This window comes from Gadus macrocephalus, chromosome 13, assembly GCF_031168955.1.
Source record: "Gadus macrocephalus chromosome 13, ASM3116895v1".
In the NCBI taxonomy this organism is placed as follows: Eukaryota; Metazoa; Chordata; class Actinopteri; order Gadiformes; family Gadidae; genus Gadus; species Gadus macrocephalus.
Window position 1 is genome coordinate 10,888,023 of NC_082394.1, and position 27,321 is coordinate 10,915,343.

At 44.9% G+C, this 27,321-nt stretch overlaps 1 protein-coding gene across 3 annotated transcripts; it reads left to right on the forward strand.

Moving 5' to 3' along the window:
• LOC132471226 (ataxin-7) lies at positions 1-26,315 on the forward strand. 3 transcript variants are annotated; one of them, XM_060070353.1, is made up of 15 exons: positions 1-342; positions 660-688; positions 1,204-1,233; positions 1,780-1,861; positions 5,654-5,866; positions 6,046-6,114; positions 12,139-12,243; positions 18,353-18,512; positions 19,052-19,389; positions 20,322-20,404; positions 20,848-21,128; positions 21,769-21,961; positions 22,152-22,273; positions 23,850-25,089; positions 25,519-26,315. In XM_060070353.1, the coding sequence occupies exons 5-15, from the start codon at positions 5,662-5,664 to the stop codon at positions 25,534-25,536; spliced, it is 2,814 nt and encodes a 937-aa protein (XP_059926336.1). In that variant the 5' UTR covers positions 1-342; positions 660-688; positions 1,204-1,233; positions 1,780-1,861; positions 5,654-5,661; the 3' UTR covers positions 25,537-26,315. The 3 variants fall into 3 exon arrangements, with proteins under 3 accessions (XP_059926336.1, XP_059926335.1, XP_059926334.1); XM_060070352.1 differs by having other exon boundaries at positions 1-688; XM_060070351.1 differs by lacking the exon at positions 660-688.
• The last annotated feature ends 1,006 nt before the right edge of the window (positions 26,316-27,321 follow it).

Below are 27,321 nucleotides of genomic sequence, written 5' to 3' on the forward strand. Positions count from 1 at the left end.
ACCTGACAACATAGAGGGTTCTTCTGATTATCTGCTTTTCGGATATTAATGTACAGTTATTGGGATTAATTAAATTATTTTACTTTTACTTTTATAATTAGAGGTCAGGTTGTGTATGTGTCAGCAGTTATTGATAACATGCGTTGTAGTCGAACGGTGACGTTCGTCCCCCAGAATGCAGTCTGGTAAACAGACATGGAAGCACCTGGTGAAGACCTCCACAGCCAGCAGTGAACACTGCATTCGCTCTTTTTCACGATCTTCCTTCTTCTTTACTTCATACATCCAGCTGATTTGCGTCAGTCCGAAGCAACGCTTGCATATACAGTGTGTATAGCCTCGGTAAGACTAAAGTGGTTGTTAGTCGAAGACGCTTAGCAATGACTTCTGCTGTGTTGCCAAGCTTTTGCCAGCTTTATTGCTAAGGCTAGTCATGGCTGGCCACAAGCTTGAGCTAGCGAGCTAATTTAGCCACTCCTCTCAAGGAGTACTTGTAGGAGACCTGATAATGTTTTGGCCAGACTAGAAGGAGCCTTGATTCATGTCGCTGTGTTTATGTAAATGTGGGCTATCAGTGATTTCTAATTGCATCAATCGATCTACATTTCGACTCGGTCTACTGTTTTCCTCACAACGTCGTGGTGTATGGGTGGCGACAGTTATGGCAATGAAACTTTTACTGTGGATGGTAGGTTAACAACTGCTGAATAGTTCATGTTTGTTGTTTCTGTCAAGCTGTGTATATGGTTTCAAAGTGCTTGTGGTGAAGTTGACTTACTCTTCATTAGTGGTAGTTGGCTTACTAACAGATTATAGATATTGTAAATTACAACAATGTATGACAGCAACATTGACTAGCGAAATTGGATGATTATGCTACATGTATTGGTGACACTAAAATATATTTTGGAGTGATTGTGTACTCAGAGTTTGAAGTGAACTTTAAACTCTATGCACCAGTCTTAATTAATAGAACATTCGTTTGAGTATGCTTATTCCTGTGTCTAATCGAAGGAATCGCTTGAATTACATTTATTTGTCTAGCAGCGGTGAGAAAATCTGTATGTATGTATGTATGTATGTATGTATGTATGTATGTATGTATGTATGTGTGTATGTGTAGAGTTTTAGTCAAGTTTCAATCTACTTAATATTAACATGTATGCATTTCTTTTTTATGGGTATTCGGCCTATCTGGCAAAGGCATTGACTCAGGACTAAGCCCAGAGTTTTGTAAGTATTCCGTTTGTTGTTATTGTTGATTGTTTGAAATATTTTAAAGCTGTGATTGAGATTAAGATTTTCACATAAATGTTGATAAGTGTTAAGTAAATCGAGATTTGCAAGTGAGCTTGGATATCTAAATGAACATTGATTTGGTAAATTACATTCATAGTGGACATTCCTGTGTTTTCCATTTTACTGCGAAGAAAGTTTGTCTATACCAGGCATATAAAAGATAGTATTACAGAATATATTAGTCATTGGGAACCTTCACTCACTGGGAACCTGTACCCTAAAAAACCAAACGAGAACTTGTGTATTGAATAACGCATAGGCCTACATGTAATGCTGGTTAAATTTCTAATCTCATCAACTGCTTAGTTTGAGGCAAAGAAATGGTCAAATCAAGGGGAAAATGTATTGCATTATTAGTAGTGAGCAGAGAAGCAGCTCATCAAGATACAGAAGTTATACATTATCTTCCTGCCAGACACTTTTTTTTAATTCCCTAACCAATAATTCAATCAATTCAAATATTCACTATTTCCTTTTCAGTCCTTGTGGAAGGCAACCATCACCAAAACTGATGACGATCCACTAGTTCAATTAAGACAGAAACTTTTTCACGTTTGACACGGTAAGCATTTATTTTCAACCAAAGCCAACTATATGAAACTGTGAACCTTATATGAAATGTTGTAATCCTACAATTAGCTAAATATATAGGTAAATTGAGTAATATTGTAATATATTATACTTTTGTTACTATATAATATTTCTTTGTATGTTTTGACCTCAGTGGATAGTGTCAGCTTAATAGAAAAATAGATCGGGTCTGAAAGATATGGATACTATGAAAAACACAATGCTGAAAAAAAGATTTTAGAAGTCTTATCATGAAAATAATTCAAAATCAAGCTAAAGTCCTAAAGAGTCAGTGGAGCTGGCAGTCTACTTCTCTAATTGTATCTATTTATACTGATGTTGGCACACTCATTGGCTCATATTAACAAGCAATGTATAATGTGTAGCATACCATTGAGCTTTTTCTCAAATATGCAATTAATTTTCCCCCACTTTTGACACATCAACCAGACACATGGATGTTTTAACATTGTGGCCTGAAGATGCACAGATTTAAAATCAATGATGGAATCTGAGTATCAACACATGCTAGGTTATTCACGCCTTCAACTATAATATAGTGCAGTTCCATCCATTACAGAGGCTACAATATTCCCTTTAAATGTCTTGAATATACTTACTGGTGTTTATGTGGTGATGGGGAAGTGAGTAAAAGTGTTCATACTTTTACTTTCTCTCAAAATTTCTGTTGAATTGATCAGAGCATTGTTTTCATGTTGTGGAGCACGTGCATGTGTTAACCTGGACCCGCTTCCTTGGAATGTGTTTTGAAAACCACCTCTGGCATGCTATAATCCCAGTGTAGTGAAATGTGATGGATGACAAATGATGTATTTTTTTACCCTTTTCTCGAGGGGGCTCTGTACCCTAGTGTTGTGTCTTTGCTCTCCATATAAGTGTTTTCAATGTTCTTAGGCCACAGTCAAGGACAATAGGTGTCAGCCTGAGATGGCAAGGAAGGTCAACTCATGCACACGACACAGCCCAAAAGTGACAGGCAGAGGTGATGCATGGTGAGGTACAACAAGGTGTATCATAGTGGGTGCAATCTAGCCATTTATCAGTTAGCTGCAGTAAACAAGCTGCCACTAAGTTGACTGTTCAACTGAACGGAGACAATTAGCATCACTCCCAAACAATGAAGAGCTGAAAAGCAATGCTGTGGTTTTAAGTATAGTTTTGATGCTATTGCAAGCTTAAAGAAATGAGAGGCCTTCTCTGGAAGCAAAGTGCGGCCACTAAGTGATGGTTGGGTAACACAAGGTCTTCTAGGTACGATGTCTCACCTCTCAGAGGTTATCACATTAAACCACAGAGGGATTGAGGAAGGCTAAACATGTGAGAGTCTGCATCTGACATCTGTGTGAAGACCTTTGAAATCATAAATATTACAGTTCATTACAGGACACAGCAAATTATAGAAGAGAAGACCAAGCAAACTGTTCCAGGTCACACACAATAACTATTTTATCCTACATGGTGATTTAATTGATTATTTAATAATTTATAGTGAATTTATATGGCGATATTGCATTTGGGCTGTGGGTCCAGCACTATAATCAATATCGTAATTGTAGCGCCGTTTGTTAAATGGTTCAGACAGAGCGCAGGGGGCACATACGGGGCTAATCCTCCCCATATGGAGAACTACCCGTCAACACAGAAAAATAATTAATGATTGACCACTTTTGTCATTGAAGATTTAGAACCAACACAAGGGGGCTGATTAATTCTCTTCTCAATAGAGAATTGGCCAGTTCCCTAGCCGATCCAAGATGCAATGTATATGTTCCCATGACGACAGTCCCCGATGCTACAACAGGACAATTATACATATACTGGTGATAATATAATTATTTGGATTATTATTATATTCTAATAGACAATAATAATTTGTATTCATCTTTAAAAAATTACAACTAATGTTTGTATCCACAATTAATGATTTAAGGGTAGTTTCTGTGTAATGTCAGCCTGAAGCCTGATCGTCATTAGTTTTGCCTAATTCTGACAATATCTCCCACATGCAGTGCTTTGGCAAGGTACCAGAGGGCACTGTCTCTTTAATTGTTTTAATTTATGTAATTATTTCCCGGAAGAGAAACCTACACAGAATTCCGCTCATCTAGAAACTGAAAGTGGTGCCTATAGTCTAGTAATCGGAGGAGATCCCACGACTGAACGCAGCTACTCATAGCTATCTTACTTTGTTTGAATGATGCAGGACCAGACGTCGATATTGGATCTTCAACGTCACATTTTCACTTGCAATGTGATGACTGATAATTTCTTCAAATACCATTTGAGGGTCATACAAGTTTCAAACTACTAAATGAAGACGCTTTAAACATGATTCTCTATTATATCAGAGTATTGCCATAGGTATGTTTGGCCGTAGGTGATATCTTGATGCCCCCCCCCTTACTGAAAAAAATTGTACTTCATCACTACCCAGCTAAATCGCCAAACATATAGCACTCCCTCTAGTGGTGGAAATTGGGACTACAGGAGGCCTATTATTACTTAACATACTAAACCACTTGGAGCTGGGACAACAAGGTTTTAACTGTGTTGCAAAAGCTGTATTAAGTGTGTCAATAAATGGACCTCAGCTTGGAAGAAATATTTAATGAAAATAAACAAGGATAAGGGGAGCAAAACTATGTATAAAAGTGTAAATGCACTCTGTAAAAGTGCATTGTGTAGGATTTAGTGGTGAGGTTGCAGAGCCGTCAATTCTTGGCTACTGTAGAAACATGGCCGTGCAACATGGCGGGCATCGTAAGAGGAGACGTTAATATCAATATGTAAAGGGCCCTTTCCAGGATAACGATTCTTATTTTCATGGGATTATACACTTCTTATTATATTATTATTGAAAAATGCAGGATAAATATTATGCTACCATTCTGCTAAACCTGTTCTGAAAGATTTCACTTAATTCTACACACTTCACCTTTTAAGCAAGAATACAATTAAATTAGATAATCTATATAATTGCATAATACTTTTGAATTATTAGCAATAACTTCCATTCAGCCATTTCATGCAGTCTCTAGAATGCAGGTAGTGCGTTTTCAGGTATTAAATAAATTAAAGGGCTTAAACGTAAATGTATGCCCCCCCTTCGTACCTCTCCTGTTCTACTGACCCAGCACCATCATGTTAAACAGTAAATTCATGTCCATGTCACATTGCAAAAAATGGGAGGCTTAAGAGAAATGCTGATAAAAGAGAAATGTATATAGATACTTTTGTATTTCTGAGCGAGGTTGGAATTTTAACGTTATTATAATTATTTTTATTTCGTGTATTTTCTGTGCATGTTAGGGGGTCCACCGGGTTGAGGGCCCCCATAATCAGGTTGTCCCCTAGGCGTCCTGCCATAATATACGGGCCATCAACCGAGTAACGAATAATATCTCGGGCAATGTGCTGTTCATTGATAGACCGTACTAGCAGCCTATTCATTTGAACATGTTTTTCAGAGCTTTCCCAATCTAAACTTTGAGAAGTGAGAACTTGAATTGCTCGCCGGCCAACTTTTACGTCAATACATGTCTGCCTCAAGATGTATAGATGTACACGGAAACAACCGAGTTCGAACCACAGGGGCTCAGCGAGCATAAGTACTACGCGAAAGGGACCAAAACAAAACGCTGCCTAACCGGGAATATAAGATGTATGCACAAAGCCACGCTCGCTGGTGTCCATCAGGGGCTATAGGAATTCTCTCACGAGCGACCATGTACGTTAAGATGACTCCTGTTTTGTTACATTGTAGCGGAAAGAATGTCGGAAAGGGCCGATGATGACGTCAGGGGCGAACAGCGCAGAGTGGCCAGGCAGCTGAAGCAGCAGCAGCATATCCAGCGGGGAGAAAGCTCCACAGCAATGGCGACTGTTGCGGAGCGGAGATCCCTGCCTAGTCCAGAAATAATGTTCGGACAGCCTTGGAGCAACTGGGTCGATGCTTCCAAACTTCACGGCAACGACGGTAAGTCGCGGGCCGTTCAGAATGGGCGTATCGGCGAAATATTAACATGACGGCTGCCAGTGTTTTTGGCCGATTGCATGCAGTTTGGGGAATATGAAGAAACGCTACTGGTAGCAACAGCATGAGCAAGCAAGCAAGTGCAACTATTTATTTGTGTGCATCGGATTGACTTGATTCAGGTGCAGATTCGGAGGAAAGTTTAAAAGACTTCGGGAGGAACCGAGAAGCCATGCGCTTGTGCAGAGAAGGTAAGCGTTTGTTTTTGGCCATAGGTGTGTTTTGATTCTGAGGCTTTGCACATCACTAAAAAGATTGTTACATTTCACATGCGCGTATATCATTTAAGATCCGCTTACATCGACCGTACCACAGAACAAAAAGTAACGAATAGGACTATGCAAGCCTGTCTTTTGTAGACGTTAGGATTTATAGGTTCAAATAACTTCATATGTGGGTCATCCACAACTTGATCCATCTAGTGTTGGTCATATAGTAGTATAGCCCAGGTGTACTTAAGACTGACATTCTGTCATATTGCTATTTCATTGTTTAGTATTTAGAAACCTTGTGATTAATAGGCCAATTGGGATTCTTGGAGTTCTGCTGTGTTGTAGAACTCTAAAAGAAAATAATTATGCGGTGCAGAAATGCACGTTATTAGCATTAGCCAAGTTTGACTGAAAAAGCCTTAAATGCTTTTGGTGATAAAGGAAACTGCACAAGGGTACACTTTATTTTAATCAATGACGCAATAATATTATCTTATACAATGGCAAAATTTAAGCAATTTTCTCATGTCTCAAGCTACAATATTAGACTTTTATAGTATGAAATGGTTAATCACACTGCTAGGCTACTTACAAATAGGTTGTCTATTCTTGTCCTCTTATGCTTTCTACACATATATTTAGTAACGTGTATCTTAAAAATAGAGTTCCATTAAACTGTTGGTGTGGCAGAGCCCCCTTCTAGCATGAAGACAAATCGCTGGCAAACTTAAACAAGCACCGCTCAACTGCAAAGCACATGTGCCAACAGGTCATACACTATTTCTACAAGAAATTAAAGTGTCTGAATATTATTGATACCTCAGGTCCAGGATTATGAATACGGACACTGTTTCACACTGTTTAAGGGCTTCATTTTTATTTTATATGTTCTAACAAAGGCAGTGTTAAAACCCTACCCCATAATATTTTAAACATTGATCCATCAAATTCTGTTGTACGGTGTCACCAGACTGGCTACCCCCAGCCCGTTTTGCCGGCGATTTGAATTCGCACTGCAGCAGGGTATGGAGGGGAGCGATACATTTCTTTCTGCTTCCGATACGCTTCTGCGGGAGCCAATCACCAAAGCTGGCTTTTCTCCCTGCCGCGCCATTGGCTGGTTTAACACAATGACGATAGGGAAGCGACGGCAAGCAGCCAATTGCGTACAGAGTCAGTTGAACTAGGCCCGTTGATCACGCCTCTTGTGCTGAAGAAAACGACAGCAGCCTCCCCATACCATGGTGTAATCTACGATTGAGCTTGGTTTGGCAATAGCCAGGCTAGGGTAGCACATGTTCATGGGACGCATCGGGGTTCACGGGATGCATAGGGGGGTTCACGGGACACCCGGGGGTTCTCACTCCAGTAGCACATATCTTGCTCAAATACATCCCTCTAAGGTTCTCTCCTTATTGTCCCGGGTTTGGATAGCTAGGTGGATTGTCGCGATGTCTTCTTGCCCTTGTCCTTTTATTGCATGTTGATCTGGGCTTTATCCCTTGCACATTGTTCTTCAACTTATTATACATCCATCGGCACATATTTGCGCATCACTACCATACTCATACTGAAATTACTCTCGTAATCTCAACCACTGGAATAACCAAGAGGATGGCAGGGTTAAGAGCCCTGGCATGCATGTTGATACCTTGCAAAATAAATCAACATTGTATACCAGAGGCTTGATGCCATATCTACCTTTCAACATACACATCGTTTTAATTCATCGTGCACATTAAAGCATTAGGGGTAACATATAAAGTCATGTTTAAAGCATCTTAACACGACATAATTTAATGGTCGCAGACTAGAAACAGCAAAAGCATTCACAGGCTAGAACACACTTATGTCATGTTTATTTATTAGATGTTTGTCACCAGAAGTCTAGTGTATAGCATTATGTGTTTCTGGCGATTCTGTCAAGTTGTGTTTAGATAAAATCGTATTCAGTTAGTTACAAAATTTTGTTTGGGCCAATAAATAATGTTCTGGTCAACAACTGAACATACAAGGCTTTAAAAACGCAGTTCATCATAAAAGTTGCAGTCATGAGTCAACGGTCAGTTCGTTGTTTACAGTCTCTGTTGTGTACCTTTTGTAGGTATGCATCATGATGCACATGGCCAGACCTGCAGCAACTTAAGGCTCTCAAAATGACATGAGTCAGGATGCAACATCTCTTCTATTCATTTATTATTTATTTTTTTACTCAACATCCTAGTCGTATCCACTTGACGGCCTCTCTACAACAGACACAAATGATAACCCAATTATATGGAAGTGGATAAGTCTGTGTGGGTTAGTTTGTGGCAAATGGAATGGGGTGAGCTTGAAGTTCTGTTAACTGTATGCAAATGCATGCCATTCACATCACACAGCTTCAGTTAGGCCCATTAGGACAACAAACCTGTAAGCAGACTCCGGTGGTCCTGTTTAAGGCTGTTGAAACTCAAAATTCATAAAATAATTGTTATAATAAATGTTTGCAGCTATGTAATTTGCAGCTTCTATCAGATGAGAAGTTGAGGTGGAAATTCGCCACTCTTGGCCCTGCAGGCTATTTATCCTGATGTTAAGTATAAATTGGCCCATCTGCAAAACAATCGTTGATGGTCGTTCTGTCTGATGGGAATTGTTTCTGTTCAATTTGAGAACTTGAGCTGAACATACTATTTGCACTAGAGCTTTGCAGTAATACAGCATACGTCAATTGTATACCATTAGAGAAACACAATAAGGCTTTTGTCTGTCCAAGAATGTTTTCCCTGTATGGTTTTCCGTTAGGTTCCTACACTTGAGTACTTGGCAGCCGTATACTCAACCCATCCAGGATGGAAGGAGTTAATTAGTGGTGTATTTGTAAGGGCCTTGGTCCAACATGTAAAATAGTCAATTAACATTGTCTCACTATGTGGTCTGTACCTTCTGAGGCAATTGCACAATTAAGTTAGAAATTCATTGGCCTTGGCAGGGGACAACATTATTTTACATCATACATTATTGACTAGTGTAATGACTTATTATCCATATAATTTGCGATCGTTTTGGAGAAGACGATAACATTTATAAAGCGCCTTATTGTATATAATGGCCGCAAATTAATTCATAAAGATGAATGAATTACAGTCTAAAGCAATTTGGATGCTTTACGGGGGAGGCTGACCTAAATAGATATTGTCTGTGTGCTTAGGTTATGCTGTTTAGAAATAGACAGGATCATGGGCCTGCGAGGTCGGGGAGAGTGCTTGGGGAGCAGGGCACGGACAGCATTGGTTACTTGCATTCTAATTGAAGGGAAACCAGTCTGGTAGAAATTATTGAACAATTCAGAAAAGGCCATGCCCTTCTCCCTGCTCAGTATGACCGTTGTCATCCAGTTTCGTCATGTTACCAACCCCATGGCTTTCCTCATGAGATGCATATTAGGCCTCCATTCTGTGTGTGTTTATCTGTGTGAATGAGAGGGGGGGGGGGGGGGGGTTACAAGTGAATGACTACACCTCTCTCCTGTGACTCACCACCATGTTTCTCCCATGGTGTGATGGCGTTTTAACACACAAGCATGACACACACGCACGCACGCACGCACGCGCGTCACGCCCTGGAGATTATCATATTGACGTGCATGGTGAACGTTACCCCAGAGATCCCATTTCAGTTTCTTTTTATGTAGGAGGGAGTGAAAGTCGGGATAACTGGGAAATGTAGCATTGAATGTCAGCTGCAGGTCAGGCTCTGCATTGCTGTGTGTCTGTCTGTGCATGTGTGTGTGTTTGTGTGTGTGTGTCGATGGCTCGGCGGTGCTTAAAGCCAGCCTGAGACTGCTCCTCCACCTAGATCATTCATCACTGCCATGGAGGAGGGCGCTGAAATTAACTGGACTCTCATTCCCTCATTTGGTGTAGTGCTCACACACGCCTGTCGCCCTCCCCGCTCCTTCCGTTTCATGGCTCCTCTGTTCTCTTTGTCTCACTCAAGCCTGGGCGTATGTCTGGACACAGCTTTTTTCTTTTTCCACCTTCACCTCTTTTTAAGCATTCCTCTATCTTGTTCGCCTCTCGTTCGCGCCGGTCTCTCCCTGCGATCATGTTCACCGCGTTTCTCGCCTCAGTTGCTGACTTTCTCTTTCACCCATTTTTTTATCTCCTTCTTGTCCTTGCGTACGGGAACTGAAAAAAAGGAGAGGCAGAATGAGGCTGACACAATGGCGCTCTACCACTTTTCAAGTCGGGCCATTTCGGCAGTACAGTCGGTGCCAGTGAACTGCATGCAGAGTAGCACAGCAACCCAGCCAGGCAGCTTCTCTTTTTTTCAGACGAGCAAGTGGAACACTTCATGGAGAACACCGTCTGATTCAGATTGGGTTCTGTTTGATCCTGCCAGCAGAAAAAGGCATTTGCTTGTTCGGACTCTAATGTATTCCTGCTGGGAGCAGCTTATTGAAACTGAGAATACAAATAACGAATATTGCACAAACTGTCCGGAAATAAGACAGGAGTGACTAGACTGTACTGGGCGCTGCATTGTTGATACAGATAAAACACGTACGCAGGTTCTTCCAAACTCGAGTTTGGCATCTGCGCTGTTTAAATTGGCACTGTTTATGAGCAATGATAGCTATCTTTGCATACTTGGTCTCTTTTGCAGCAAAGCAAAGCCCTCAGCGATGCATGTTGGCAAAGCAATTTCCCGCCTAAATTCTATATTGTTCACAAGCCTCTCCATAACAAGACTGCTGTTGCCGTTCCCCATGGCAATCCCCAAAAGCTGTGAAAATAAGGCTTTTTACTGCATGACAGTTGAAGTAGACACTTGACAACTGATGTGCAATCTTAGATAAGCAGTGGCTTGTTGATTCATCCACATCAGACGGCAAATGGCCTCCAGGCTGAGGAAACCGGCCAGGTAGGCCCTTCTTCAAGTGGCTTCATAATGGCCCTCATCACTTTTAGACTCCACCAGTAGCGAGGCTGAGACTGGAGGACCCTTGACGGTCTCGATGGAGTGTGCACTGGAGATCGACTCCAATTCTGCCCTCCACGCGTCTCTTCGCCATGCCCCAGGCGATATCTCAATTAGCCTCCCTAATTTGGCGGTATCCAGTTCTCTGGACTGCGATGAGATTTATGCTGTTCAGAAAGGAATTTCAGACGGATGATCTATCTGCACCCTGTTTGGACTGATTTAATTTGCCGTAGTGGGGCCTGCTGAGTTCATTATTCATATATAGTTTCGATTGGGTCAGGAATGGGCCATTTATGCAGTGTGTAACTATCTTTTTTCCATAACAACTAATCTAAAACGGTTCTTTCTCAGAATAGCATCCAAGTGTGGATTTTGCACTTCTAGAAAATTCTGTCTAAGTTGGCATTAAATACACCTACATTCTTGATGACTGTGCTGCATTTAGAACTGCATCCTGTCTATGTGTATGTCTGGACGTTTCTGTAGACTAGTTCAATTACTTTTGTGCAAAGGTACATGAACATTTCGCTTTTCTTTATTCTCTTTTTTGGTACCCATAGCTCATAGGGCTTGAAGATGTTAATTGTTCAAACCAGGAATCAAACTGCATCTAAGAGTTCTAAGCAGAACATAATTTATATATATATTTTAATATGTAATTGCAAAGCAGTTTTTTTTCATAAACAGGCATTGAAAATTATCCAAAATGCATCTTAACTTATTGCATAAAAGTAAGATAATATCTTGGTTCTTCTGGTTGCTGTATCTAGATCGATTATTTGCAATTGTTTATTGTCAATGCTTCTCTGACTGTCACCACTGCAGGGAAAGAAATTCAACTGAAGAGTTAAACTAAAACTTCAGTCTGGGATCATTTATTTTGAAAATCCCTGTAACTATACGGTTGCATTTTAAAATACATTGCAAGTACCTCTTTACAGGGATGAAGTTTTGCTCCCTGCTAGGGCACTGAATAAATGCTGCCCTAGTTTATTTACCTCATCCTGACTTCTGCCATCTTTGCTACTTCTACAGACATGCCCATATTTGGCCAGTGTCCCGCGCAGGACGACTTCTACCTGGTCATGTGCAGCCACTGCAGTCAGGTAGTCAAGCCGCAGGCCTTCCAAGCACATTACGGTAAGTCTCCGGCTCTCCCTCTCTTACTCTAAAGGCGTTTCATGGTGGAGGACATAGTGAATGGCCCATTTAACAGCCCGTAACAACAATCTCTTTTCATCAATCTGCTGGCTCCCATGGAAAACGATTGAAAGGATATCTGTATACACACGCAGTATGAATTACCTTCTAGGGATGTCCCCAAGAATCACTATTGCCATACCATCGGCTTCAAGGAAACCAAAATAAAAAGTTAATTTGAAAGGCCAGTCATTCTAAAATAGAAAGTGCATGAAGATATCATGCTAGGAAGCAAGGCATTATGGGTATAACTACACATTCGGAACCCCATGGAACTTAAATGAAGTGATCCTTTATTTCAGCTCTCTACAATGAATTAAATCCTTAACCGGGAGGCTCACTATAATAGAAGGCTCTTCGCATTGAATCTGTGAATAGTCATCTATTTGGTGGTCACAGATGCCTCTTCAACCTTTCTACCCTTAACGCAAACACCATCCCTCCCTGCGATTTGATGCTGAGAGTGGTTTGAATGGTGACGGGTTTTAAAGCAAGTTCTGGGTTAAGCCATTCTGCGCTAGGCCAGGGCTGATGTATGGGAACGTAAGACGGATGATCAGCAGAGGGGAAGATACAGCATGGTTCCTGGATCCCTGCAAGAAACCTGCTCTGGGCTTCAGGGCACCAGCGGAGGTAGTTTGCACATACTCCCGGATATCAACTCTACGTTCTTCAAGCATGCCGCGGCGCTAACCCAGTCGGCCTATTCTTCTCAAGGCAACCTGAGATGATAAAATTGTTGTAACATGCTTACAATTCTTAAGCAAAGGGTTGGAGTCATGTGTTCTCAAAGATGTGTGTATATGGCCTCTGTTGCGTGCGTGTCTTCTGCTCATGCATTATCCAATTCCAAAGTCAAGATTAGGAAGGCAGGTTGTGTTTGTGTATAGGCATGTGGCTGTTTTAACTTCCCATCCTACGGGGCCAGTTAAACTGTTTTTTTTTTCACCAGTATGCCACGGAAAAGCACTTAAATAAGCCTCTAGAACAAATAGAAAAGTGCTTAAAAAACAAATCCTAATATTCACCTTAGCAATATCCTGGCTTTTTACTATTGGGGAAGTCACGTACAGCGTAAAAGCAATGGTCAACATAATTTTAAGGGGAAACCTGGCAAATATTTTTGCTAGTGACAGACATTTCAAAGCACACAATGTGTCCCATTTGTTGAGTTTTGATGCCGTGAACATCGATTGTCGTCCAAAAGCACATTTAAACCAGGGTCTCAGCGCAGAGGACCATCGCCGTATCCATCCATGTGTCTAATTTAGCCAATCACATTTGTTTCTTCAACAGTTTTTTTTTAAGTGACGAAAATGCCACCTTTTTAAAGAAGCTGCTGTGTGTGCAGGTTTCTTTTTCTTTTTCGTCCCCCGTCTCTTCAACAGGGTCTTTTCAACAGTTAATAATCGTTTCATTGGGCAGGGCAGTGATAAGAAGTTATATAATTACGCCGGCCTTGTACTTGAATATTAATTGAATGTTTCATGTGGTGGATTGGGATGATTTAGCTGCCTGTTCCACCTCATTAAGACGTTATATCATTCAGCTTGCACTACCACCTGTTTTAAGGAGGAACTATTTCCAATATCGGGGAGGTTTGTACACATGGGGATGGAAGATGGTTCTTGCAGCAATGGTTCTTTGAGTCTAGCATGGTTGACTCGGCTCTCCTAGGGTTATCTCTAGAACCATCATTTGGTTTTTAGCCGTAGAGGAAGAATTCAGTTAAGTGAACAGCTTCCTGTGGTATTGGATGTTGAGAATCGTGAACAGGCTGGAGGCTGATCTTGTATATGTGATGGTCTTTTCTTGCCCTGTGAGTAATTATGCGGTGTCTGATTTATCTTCACTTGCAGTGAAGTTGTTTTATAATGAAAAATGACCAAACGGACAGTTCTCAAGGTCAACCATGAGGGGGGGCTATACCATCACATGCCTCCCCGTGAGCCTGTCACCCAGCAGTCAAGATAAATGATACGATGGAGGCATACCTGGACCATACCCAGGGCCCTTCTGTTATCATACATGTGATTTAGCCTGTGCACAGTGAGCCAAAAATAAGTCATCAAATAATTTCTCATGCAATTTGCCACCTTAGCACGCCCCTCTTTTGTATGGTATGATGCTGACATATGGCAGGGATGTGATTATAATAATTAGTATGCTCATTAGCGAGAAAGAAAATGTCCTCTAAATATTTTAGTTGGGATGAATCTCGCAAGTGCTAAAAAAATATTTACCGGCCTACATTTCGCTAGCTGCACTATACTAGGTAGCTTTGCAACACACACACACACACACACACACACACACACACACACACACACACACACACACACACACACACACACACACACACACACACACACACACACACACACACACACACACACACACACACACACACACACACACGTACGTACGTTTGAAAGCCCCCCCTTACTTCTCTCTCTGTCACTTCGGGAGGACCCCCCACTGGGCTAACGCGTTGTGCAGCCACTGATGCGGTTGCCGTGGAGGTGGTCCTCATATGATTGCAGCGTGTTCATCCATGCCCATCTGTCTACTCTTGGGTGTTTCTATTTTTTTGCTCACCTCCCATGGATGCACCCAGCAGGGGCGGGCAGTCTGCAAGCTCTGCTGCTTCCTCTCTCTGCGATCTACATGAGCATCTAACGATGGCAGCAGTCGCTCCTTACACTACAGTGTTGATGAATACTTTATTCTGATTGGTCATTTATTTTCAATAGCGGAACACCTGTCTTTTAACAGTTGGACATCTTTACCCTACAATTCTGACATTAATATTGGTTATTTTCCCCTTCAAGACCTAAAAAAACAATGCTCAAAGCACTGTAGAATAATATCTTTATTTCCGCTAATAAAGTCGATAATAAACCAATAACTTTTAACTACCTGTAATATCTCATCATCATTGGTCACTGTGGTATAAGCGGAATAAATCACTCTTGGCAGTCCCGTTATTGAAAGCAATGTACTTGGGGGGTGGTGATACGGTAGAGGTGATGCCGAGGTGGCTTAACACCACCGCACATTATTTGCCAGTATCGGGACACACGGTGGTTATTCCTTGAAAAGCCCCCCTTCCTACACGCATGTACCCCACACATTCCACATGCTGAGTGCCACGAGGGAATTTAAAGTGGGGTCTAAACACAAAAACGTTTTGTTTTGAATTGGGAATATGCCTTATTACGTCAACGTTTTTGTCTCCGTTCATAAAATAAGACCTTAATTAAGAGGAAACAGGAGTACCATCCTATTTGGAGCAGAACGTTCTGCTCTAATCAAAATGAAGGTAGCGTTCTTCTCGCTACGTCCAAGTGCCTTTCAGTGTCCTCCTCGGGACACTGGCGGCGAGGTGCATGTGTGGAGCGTTGTCTGTGCAGCGGTTGATGTCGATGGCTGCGTCCGAGAAAGGGTTAAGCTTCTCTTGACACATGACGTATAACGCTGTTGTGTGTTGCACAGTTCATATACAACATTGCTCATTATAACACTTGTATACAATGACCGCAGGCTACAAAGTATCACAATGGTATCACAGAGTTGACGTGGGGATAACTATGGGGATACCCCGCCCCCCACACCTTCATAGAACTCTCCGCACAAAACTTTTTTTTTTATAGTTTGAATATAAGCTGAAACCGGGGGTTCCCTTACACTCTGTGCTGCCTGTATGAGCCTGTATGTATAAGTGGTGTTTCCTAAAATAGGAGCCACATACGCCACAATGAGGTTTCAGACTGGTTTATATTTAACCAGCCAGACTGGTAGAATGTATGTATCCTTGTATGTATCCTTTACCAGGGAGCCGCCTTTTCTGTTCACTTTCCATCTCGCTCGCCCTCCGCCGCTTGAAGCTAGGAATTCCCCTTTAGCACCGAACAAACTGCATCTGGAAATTGGATGAAGAGGCTCCTTTTTTTTTAATGCCCTTTTTCTTTTCCTCACTATTTGTATTCTTTTTCTATGGAGGGCACAAGGCACCAGTGCACTGTGGCCCCTGTCCTGGTGTGACCACCTGGTGTGAGGTTGTGTGCGGGTTCGAGGGCTGCATATGTCAAATGAGGAGGTTGAAACTAAAAGACTAGGGTAGGATTAATGGTCTGATATCGCCCTTGTGAACGGAGTGTGTGTGTGGATGTGTGTGCTTGTGTGGCCCCTTCGTTATTCCGGTAGCATCACAGTTGCCTGCTTGTCTGCAGCTCACCTGCTGAGACGGTGCTGTAGCCTGACAGCCCAACGAGTGCTGTAACTAGGCCCGTGTCACCGTGCTACTCTTCACGCAACCAAACGTGTTCTCTCTGTGGAGGGCTTCGATTCTGATCATCTTCATATACATGCCGGGACAAAAGGCTCTTTTATGGCTCTTCTGGTATCATTTGATTGGTGTCTGTGTGTGTTCTTCAGCTGAGGGGTCATGTTGACCTTCTTGTTGGCTATTCCCTTTGTCATCCTCGCTCCGTCTGTCTTGCGATCTCTCTCTCTTTCTCTGCCTTCTCCTTCACTCACTCACTCCACTCATGTTCCGACCTTGGACATATAGTGGTGTCTGAATTCAAAGGGAGATGTGTAGCTACTATATAGAAAGGGCAGAGATAGAATGGTCTGTGGCTGATATTTGATATTATGCTGCTAGACCCGATTTGGTTTTAACGTTGCTGTCTTCAAAAAAATGTGAGACTTGCGTATGACAATGACAAATGTAATTGAATCAGTGTGAGCGACTCGTCCTCGCCTCTACCCCTGTCCCCGTCATAATTGAGCTTATCACTTGCAGTGTATGGGAGTAGCTCATTTGTGCAGCACACTATGGTCATCAGCTGACGGCTAGCGCGCACGTACACTGATAGGTCAATTTAAGACCTTCCATCTCAAACACGCACTCTGGGAAGTTTAGTGTGCTGAGCAGAATGTCGCCCACCTTTACCCCAGCCTCAACCCGCTTTGGTTCTGCTCTGTATTGTAAGTAACCTACACAATGGTTTAAGATATCTGATGTACTCCCGGGGGATTGTATAGTGCTCCCTGTGTCATATGTTTGTATAATGCTGGTATTCTGTATCTGACATCTGAATGTCATGCTTTAAATCCTACAGCAGGGAGCATCGGAAAAGAGTGGAACCATACCGCAAAACTTAATTGTATTACCCATTCATACAATAAATGGTTATATCTATGACATGAGTGATTCATGACGTAAATGAACCTTACGCAGTAAGTTATATTTGCAGAAGTTTGAATTTCAAAGTTGGCATCCTGATGCGTTTTATTTAAATTATTAAAAAAGTTATTAAAAAAAGTGATTAACTACAAAAAATTCCCTTATTTGTTATGTTGATGGTCATTTCTGCCGCTAGAGGTCCCTTAATCTAAATACAACAAAAAACGAATTTTGATGACGTCATGAAGTAGCGTGGGAACATGGGAGTGGTTTTCTACACCACCTTTGCCGATCAAAATTGATGTGAAATCAATTATGGTCATGCCAAAGTGACCTGCACAATGTGTGGGAAACACTGCATTTGCTTTGTGGCTGCCATGAGCCATCATATCAAATCATGATGACAAGGACCATAATCGTATAAAACAAGTATTGATTTTTGCGGGGTTGAACATTGTTGAAAAGAATTTGGTTAATGTGAGTACACAACTCAGCAAATCAACGACATCGGTCTATTCATTTTTAGATAATTTGTGACAGCGTGGTGAACTGTGTACATTATAATGATGTTCTGAGGAAGCATGGCTCCACCACAAGCCTTGGAGCCCCTGAGGCCATTAGGTCTTTTGTCCAAATTTTGTTTTGAGCGGATGTAAACAAGTGAATCCATTCAAATTGATCTCCTTGTTGACTTGTCGGTTCACTTGTTCATTGCTGTGAATTGATTATTCAAATCTTGCTATGGTGTGCGGGGTCAACATGCTGAATGCCGGCTTGTCGCCCCAGAGTAGGTCACCCCGTTCCTGTCAAACGGCCTTGTCCACACCGCTTCAACTCTTGTCGTGCCCTCTCTTGCAGAGAGAAGACACAGCTTGGCCAGCAAGCCCACTCCCATCCTGGTACGACCCTCTGCGGTGGGCCCCAGCGACTCCTCCTCCAACTTCAAACTCCTTAAAGCAGCCAAAGAAAAGAGAAAACCCCCCTTCATACCATTCAGGGAGCTGCAGCCAGACAAGATGTAAGTCTGACTTCAGGATTATGTGTTCACATACGCCCACAAAAGATTATTGAAAGTTGGGACTGGAGTGTGATCCCCAATGTCCGCAGCCTACATGTAGGCAAACTAGGCATCCTTGAGTAAGATCCAAATCCCTAGCTTATCCTTGTGTTGTATTGTAGTGAACTGGAAGTCACTTTAGCACAAAGCATCTGCTAAATGGTCAATTAACCGTGAGGCCTGTCAATTAATACCATAAGATAACGTGGTCTTAAAAGTGCATGTGACATTTACTCATTTACTAACTCATTGGCATTATTCATTCTGGATAATACTTCACTTCTTTAGTTCCTCTAATACCGACTGATTACGTACAAGATAATCCATCAATAGGAGCCAAGTGTCGGTTGAAAACGATGGTTGATATTTAAAAGACCTTACCAATTATTCAGACCATTGATTCTGCTCATGCCCCATATGTATCCGCCTTTTGCTGGTTAATGCATCCCTCTGACATTTCTCTGGCTCTTTTCTGGTTTTCTTCCCTCCTTCTGATCTAGACTTACTGCAGCCGTCAAGGTTGAGAAGATCCACCTGAAGGTCGACCCATCGGCCAAGCTAACCCAGGCCCCCTCTGCCATGGCCACCGCCTCCACCCCCACCTCCTCCTCCTCCTCCGCTGGCACCACTGTGAGCTCCAATACCGCAACGGTCACCTCCTCATCCTCCTCGTCATCGGCCCTCAAGCCAGGCCTTAACTCGCCCTCCATACCAAAGCCCCCCTTGCTGGCCCCCGGGCAGATCCCGAATGGCAAGGGCCACACGTCTGTCCTGTCGGAGAAGAGGCAGGAGAGCAGCAATGCCAGTAGCAGACGACACCTTTACAAGAGATTGTCAGGTCGGTGTCTTCTGCTCGCACACGCATCAGCATCATGTCTGAATGTTTTTTTTGTTTTTTAAAGACCCAATGTAGAGGTGCTTGTACTTTAGGTCCAGTGTGTTTGTCTTTTAATCTGCAAATAACTGATAGCGCTTCCATTCCCATTGTCTGATCAAACATTAAATACGTTTAAAGACCAAAGGAACACGGTATAGACACAGTAGACTAAGCAATGAGAATAAATGGATAAAATGCACATTGTCAGAAATGGTCGAACTCAATTTAGTAATCTGTGTCTGGCGGACTAGAACAATTTCATGAACGCCCTCATTCATTTATGTATGGAATATCTTGGGTTTTAATGTCTGTAAAATGTTATGATACGTTTTCTATCATGCAGAATAGATGAGTGTGAGTAAGCAGAATATTATCAGTGTGCATTAGACAAGACTCAATGCCCCATATGTCGCTAGTTGCACAGATAACTTTATAGACAACTCTTGCCTTCGTAGAGCTGTAGATTTATGCATTTTATTTACATGCATAAATGTGATGCGGGGAGATGGATGGAGAACAGGAGGGAATGGGGACAGTTCGGATAGCGTTAATTTCTCTAGAGATTTTTTTTCCATTTGTGCTTTTGAAATGATTTTCTCAGGACAAAGCTTGAAGGACCTTTTGATTTTGAGATACCTAACCAATGAGAATCTACAGATGCCTTCATTTTAGGAGCCTTGAAGCACAGATTATAAACCTTTTAGGTTAATTAAATGATTGTCAATGAGTTAATAGTTTTACAGAAATGTATGAACACAATTTAGTGCCTGAATAATATGCTTTAATTCAATTAACACAATACAATTTTCGATGATTTTCTTTTTACTAATTTCTAATAGAATTGTTGACATAGAATGATGTTTTTTTTGTTTCTCTTCTCATCAACCTTTCAGACCGAGAATTCAATCCAGATATTCATTGTGGTGTTATGGACATGACCGCCCGGAAACCATGCACAAGGTCACTTACATGCAAGGTACTGGGATGCTTCTTTTGTTCAAATGGGAAACTCATAATTTTTTCCCCTGATCCTCACATTTTCATTGAAGGAACTGTTAACATTGACGTCCTTCGGCCTGTTTTAAAGTCTTAGTATTTTTATACGTCTTGAAAGTTTGGGAATTCCTGCATGCATACGGTTGAGTGATAATTTTGTCTGGAATTTACGCCCTCCTTTAAAGTTTTAAATGAACCTAAAAAACGGAGGTTCTACAAAGTACTTCAGGGTCAATACATACACAACGTTTGGGTTTGTTCTTATGATATCCACCCTTCAATCACAGACTAAGATTTTGCTCCAAAGTAGTTACAAACTCAATAGAATGAAATCTATTGGAGTGGAAGCGATGGGGGTGGGGGGGCATGATATCAGCGACCTCAGGTGTGACCTCCCCCCCCCCCCCCCCCCAACCCATCCAGACACATTCCTTAAGCCAGCGGAGAGCTGTGACCGGGCGCAGGAAACGCTTCGACACGCTGCTGGCGGAGCACAAGAACAGGGCCAGGGACCGGGAGAGGGAGCTCCAGCACCCCCACTCCCAGCAGACTCCCCCTCTCAGGGAACCCCACCTGCCCTCGCGCCTCCCCGCCGCCACCACCCACGAACCCCACCAGGCGGTCCACGGAAACGGCCCCGCCGTCGCCGAGGTCGTCGTCAAGTCTCCTGCCAAGCCCCGACCCTACAACTCCGGTGTCCCCCGGTACGTGGCTCGGGCCGCCTCCGGGTGCATGGTGAACACGGGGCTCCAGATTCAATGCTTTACTGGGCAGCACTGGGGCTTCCCACTGGAAGAGTTAGGAGCACCAGCAAAACGTTAGAGGCACCCGCCAAGTTTCAAGGAGCTCCAGTGATGTATCAAAGTCATATCTATAAACGTACGGGATTGATGGGGAAAAAAAATCAGTTGCAACAATATTTAGATTTTTGATTGTTAATTACAAGTAAGAGGTAGAGAAAATAAGGAGTATGCTAAATAATTGAAAAACGGCAATCAAAATGAATACTCCACATTTGCTTTTTTATTTGGCAAACAAGCCTACTGACTTAAAATACAATTACAGAAATCCTTAAATACTTCATTATACCTGCCCCCCAATAAAATGGTACATTTCCCCAGGAACACAGTTTGTATTTGATTTCAAAGTATCTCATTTAATGCACTGATTAATGTACAAAGCAAGAAACACAAATAAAAGTAAATCAATAGTACACAAACTGAGTATAATAACCATCTGGTGTACATTGAAAGGGATGGGTAAAGGTGCATTAAAAAAAATAAAGTTGATGCTCTTGTACTCATTTCAGGCGCTCATTCTAATCCTTCTAACAACCCTTTTCAGACTGAACAGTAGCCATGGAGCTGGGGTTCCCCCCGGGGAGCCCGCGGTGGTCCACGACGCCCCCCACCACCCGCCCAGTGCCCCGGACGGCGTGTCCCGCCCCTCAAGCGACGAAGGCGAGAACGAGGTCGGCGAGGAGAACGCCGACCGACTGGACTGTCACTATTCAGGTTCCCACCCTCGACCGGCGGCTGTAAGTCCACACACCCGGCCCCCCCGCTCCACAATGCGCCTGCTCCATTCGGCTCGCAGCGCTTTCCGTTCGTTCTTTCTCCGCTGAGGGGAAACGTGTTCTGTGTTGTTCTGACAGTTTCCTAATGAAGTTGTCTGAAGAATGAAATGTTACAGAGGTCTCTGACATCCCATCTTATCTCCGTTCCCAGTATTGTACTTTTGGAAGTCGGCTGTTTGGCAGAGGCTCCCACACGTTTGACCGGCGCTGGGACCGCATGCGTTGTGCGCTGACTGCCATGATGGACAGGCACGTCAACTCGCAGATGTGGAAGTGAGTATGTTGGACCGGTGCGTGAGCTATGTAACATTTCCACTGCAGCCAAATCTCTTATAGTTCAATGTGATCTCCCACACCTGAGGTGAGTACACTGTCTTTAGTTCCACACGTGGGTTCAGGGGTGGATTCATCCCTGTCTGCCAATTCAGAAAGTGTCGCCTACTGGGCATGTACACCAGTCTGGGAACCAGACGAATCTGCAAGCTCATGTTTTATCGGCTCTGGCAGATGGTCTGGCCCCCTTCCCGTTCAAACAGGTTTACAGCCACTCTGGCCCGGGTCGTGTCAATCACAGCCGTTAATCTCAGATGGGGCAGGTTTGATACGTGGTTGGGAGGAGCACCTTTCAACATTAAGCAACAAAGATGTTCGCCCCGGTTTGGGATGGTCGGTTGGATCTGCTATCGCGACAGTAATAAACAAAGTGGACGTATATCTTCTCTGAAAGAATAACATTCTACAGCAGTGGCTTTTGTTGATAAGAAAGATGCATCTGCCGTACTTCTGAAAGGATCAAGGTCAAAATACTCACTCAGCATTAAGCGTTGCATTGCTGTGCATATCGTCACAGCAATGCTGTGGTCTGCAGCCATTGAATACCCCTCTTGCGAATCTAAATAAACTGAGAGGTTTTAGACTAATTTAAAATGTAGTCAAATTTGTCCAACAATGTCAGGTTATGTGTCTGCAACTCAGACCCCGACATTTTCTTCAATATGGATATGTCATCTGTGTAAGTATTCCCGCAATTCAGACTTCCCAAATCAGATGGCCAACTAGCTGAAATCTTGGTAAATGGGATGGGGTGTTTCAACCAATCATGTTGCTTAATTGGCTATTAACGGCAAACACATAATCAGCCAGGAGTACTTTACTGTTAAGTGTCTGTGAAGGTAGACATACACTTATCAGAATCCCCTGCGGAATGCTTCATTCACTTGCCCAAATCAGTTTCTCTTCAGTAGAATATCTCGGTGACAAAACTGGAAACAAGATTGTAACGTCTCCCATTGCAGCTTTTGGTTTCTGGCCAGACTCTGTGCTGGTCCCCCAGAGGTTCTGCTGTAACAAAGCAGGACCGCTGGATGGGAGAGAAGTGTGCCAGTGACAGTCCTGGTACTTGACTAGGGTTGAGCACCGAAACTCTGTTCCAGTAGGGCACCGGTTCTGACGTAAACGTTAGTAACGAGATCGAATAAGAACACACATTTCGGTGCCTCATAACTGTGCCTGACTATTTTTAACGCCCCCTGCCCCGCCCCCATGGTGTTGCGGCGTCAACTTGCGTTAGTGCTGGGCGGTATACCGGTTCACACCAAATAACGGTGTGTATTTTCGTTAGTATAGGATTTTTTGATTTATCGGTGTATTTGATCACACAACGTTCGGAACGCTGCACCGTGCGATACTATTTCCGACGGGACCCTTTTCAATGTTGCGCTTCTAAACACGCATGGTACGACTACGACTTTCTTTATAGGTCCATGACTGCGAGGCGTGGTATTTCAGCCCAACTACTTAAAGAGTATACCCAACCCTATATTTGACGTGGCTTCCTGATTTGTTCCAGGAAAATCCCAATGGCCTTGGAGAACTCCTCTTCCTCGTCCTCCGTCACCCCCGCCCACAGGACAAGCACAAACTCCCACGGTAGCACCTCCTCCCCGGGCTTCCTTAGCCCCGCCGGCACGCAGCCGCCCTACGGCCAGTCGTACGAGGGCCGCTCGGCGCTCTCCTACGGCACGGCGCCCAACGCCCGCGCCTCGCCGCAGGGCGGGGCCGACCACCCGGCCTACGGCGCCACGCAGGCCCGGCAAGTGTCTTCGTCGCCGCAGATGCCTTCAGCCCACTCCTCCTCCCCCCTGGCGCCTCCCCCCGTCTCAGTCCGGGCGTTCAAGTCCCGCTCCTCCTCTTCCTCCGGCGGCGGCGGCGCAGGCAAGGCGGCGTCCTTCAGGCCCCGGGAGAGCTTGTCAGGCTCCTCCTCCACGCCGGTCACGCCCAGCTCCTTGGGCGGGGGCGCGGGCGGGGGCGGGGGGATCAACAGCACCAGTAGCAACGCTAGCTTCAGCTCGGGGAAGAAGAGGAAGAACAGCTCCTTCCTCGCCTCGTCCCACGGCCCCGCCTCCGACTCCCCCTCGTCGAACGCCAACTCCTCCTCCTCCTCCGCCGCCTCCGCCACCTCCGCCTCCTTCAAGAAGAACTGTGGCAGCGCCCCGGGCAGCTCAGGTAGCACCCACCACCACGGCTCGCCGGCGCTCTCCTCCGCCGCCACGCACAGCGGCGTCCACAGCATGGGGCTGAACTGTGGCCCCACGGTGCGCACCAACTCCCTCAGCCTGAAGGCGGAGCCCAGCGGGGGGCCCGCCGGAGGCTCCTCCTCGGGGCCCTCGCCGCGGGGTCCCCCGTCGGGCAGCCCCGCCGAGTCCATCAAGCGCATGAGCGTGGTGATGAACAGCAGCGACTCGACGCTGTCACTGGGGCCCTTCGTCCACCACCACCACCACCACAACCACCACCACCACCACCAGTCCTCCTCGGAGCACCACGCCGGCTTCGGCCACCACGCGTCCGACGGCCGCCTGGACGGCAAGAAGCGCAAGAGCTCCCCGGCCGGCGGTGGGGGTGGGGGTGGGGGTGGGGGTGGAGGCGGGGTCGGCGGGCTGGGCGTTCCCGGAGGTGGTGGCGGCCCGGGGGGGGGCCCGGGTAGACCCAAGGTGGCCAAGTCGCCCTCCATTAACAACATCCACGGGAAGCACGGCCGCAGCGTGGCGGGCGGCCCGGGGCTGCCCAACAACTCTCACCTCCACCAGGTGAGTTCCTCTGCTGCACCGGCACCAGACTGCTGGGGCTCCAACGCTCGTAGTGCTATCGGTGAATAGATTAATGTTTTGGTCCTCGGGCACACTGGGGCTTAAATATAACCCTTTATTGGCCCAAGGAGTGCGTTCAGTTTTTCAATATTGCAATTATGTCAAACGGCATGTATTTCTGTATTGCTTTATGGCCCAATTCGATTTGGAGACAATCTTGAGATTATGGGACTAGGGATTAACTCTTCAGTGGCCAGAACTTTATCTTCATCAAGCGCTCCTTTTTTCAGTTTGCAGAAAACAGTCGGAGCACGCAACACGCCAATCCCAGTCAGGATTTCTGGCTTTCCAATATCTGAGGGTCAAAATAAGGAAAGAATGTCTTAACTTTGTCTTAACTTTTCCCTTCTCCCTCCTCCTCTTCCTCAGCCGAAGGCTCGCCCCTGACAGCGGTGCCCGGGTTCTATGTATGGAACCGGCAGGCGGAGGGGGCGGAGTCCAGAGCCGTCGGCGCTCAGACTGCACGAGGCCTTCTAGAAGACAAGTCAACGAGCGGAACCCAGACGACTCCCCCCTCCTCCCCCCGCGGGTCTCATACTTCTACCTTCAGCTTCCCACAATCCTCAGGGTGGAGATGACGGAGAGACCGGTGACGTTAACGCAAACCTCAACATTGGCACGGCCATTTAGTGAACACACCAGTTCTCCCAAAGCCATGTGCGTTGGGGTTTGGGGAGGGGGGGGGGGGGGGGGAAGGAGCGGGGGAGGAGGAGGGCGGGGTCACCTCCTGCCAGCCATTTCAGTGTTGTCTCAGTGCCCTGAGAAGGTCTTCCGCTCCGGGCCCGCGGGAGCAGGGGCCTCCTCTGGGCCTCTGTTCAGCGTCGCCCCCCACCCCCCCCCGGTTGGACTTCAGGTTAGGGGGGCCGCTGGCGGACGGGAGTGGTGTGAGGCGCGGGGCGGGGCCGCAAGGGAGCCGGCGGGGCCGAATTGCTTCCGTATTTAAAGTGTGAACGCGTGCGCCTGACTGTGTGAATGTGTGGGGGTGTGCGCACACTCTGGACTGTTTAGTTTTACTCTGGTCAGATATTTTACCGGACTACTGGAAATATCCAACTATTAACACCCACATCGCCTGATCTCAGAAGCCTTGGAAGGAGAGGGAGCAGTGGCCCCGCAGCGGGGACCGCTGTGGCCCCGCGGCGGGGACCGCTGTGGCCCCGCGGCGGGGACCGCTGTGGCCCCGCGGCGGGGACCGCTGTGGCCCCGCGGCGGGGACCGCTGTGGCGCCGACGGCGCTCCGGAACACCGGCCCAGGATCCCCTGGACGTTTTCTGTTTCTGTTCTGAGGGACACCTCGAGTCACGTTTGACGTTACGTAGAGTTCAGCCACTGGCGAGATGGTAGGGCCGGGGGTTTGAGTCGACCCTTTTTTGTTATTCAAAAAAAAACAATTATGCAAGTGTGACATGGTTTCATGTTTTCTTACTTTTTTTCTTTTACACAGATCTACAAAGAGTCTTTGTAGGTGTGTGACAAAGACATAGTTTTGCATGCAAATGTCAAAGAGGACACCTGATGTGCCCGTTCAAATGTATTCTCTATCAGGGGAAAAGCTTGGATTCAAGGACTCTGTTATTTGGTCTGTTAATGGCTGGAGTGGGAGCAGAATGGCGACACCCTTTCTTGAACTCTGAATAGCACTAAATGTGGCTGCTACACAGGCAGCGCATCTTCCCAACAATATCAGTTTGCATTGGTACCCCCTTCTCCCTTTTTCTTTTGTTTTGTTTCTCAAAAGGTGGACAACCTTGTGCCGGTGGTGGTGGTCTGTGTGGGAATCCCAACTACAAAATCAGTGGCTTCCTCAAACGTGAACACGTCGTTCACAGTAGATGGTCGATTTATATATGTATGTATATAGCTTGGGGGTTTGGACATTGTCGCCCAACTAGTTTTTTTTTATTAAACACTGAGTGTTGTGGTGATTTGGTAGAAGCACCTGTAGCAACAGAAATGTGTACAAAGGAATGGCCGTGTCGGCTTGTCTTCCTATTACGGTCGCACTCGGCTGAGCAGTGTCGATTCACTTCTTCACTGATCATCAATAACACTACCACTTCTCCTTGGTGCCGGCGTGCCAAGTCTGTAGCCTGGTCTATTCGATTGATCAACAAACATGAGTATGGTTCAAAAGGTAAAATGGGGGAAAAGTCTGCCTGAAGGGAATTCATA

Bases quoted from the DNA above. Each gene is read 5' to 3' on its own strand.
- LOC132471226 (XM_060070352.1), top strand. From the start codon at position 5,662: ATGTCGGAAAGGGCCGATGATGACGTCAGGGGCGAACAGCGCAGAGTG. The intron at 12,244-18,352 runs GTAAGTCTCCGG...CCTCTCTTGCAG, and splicing joins GGCCTTCCAAGCACATTACG to AGAGAAGACACAGCTTGGCC. The intron at 21,129-21,768 runs GTACGTGGCTCG...AACCCTTTTCAG, and splicing joins TACAACTCCGGTGTCCCCCG to ACTGAACAGTAGCCATGGAG.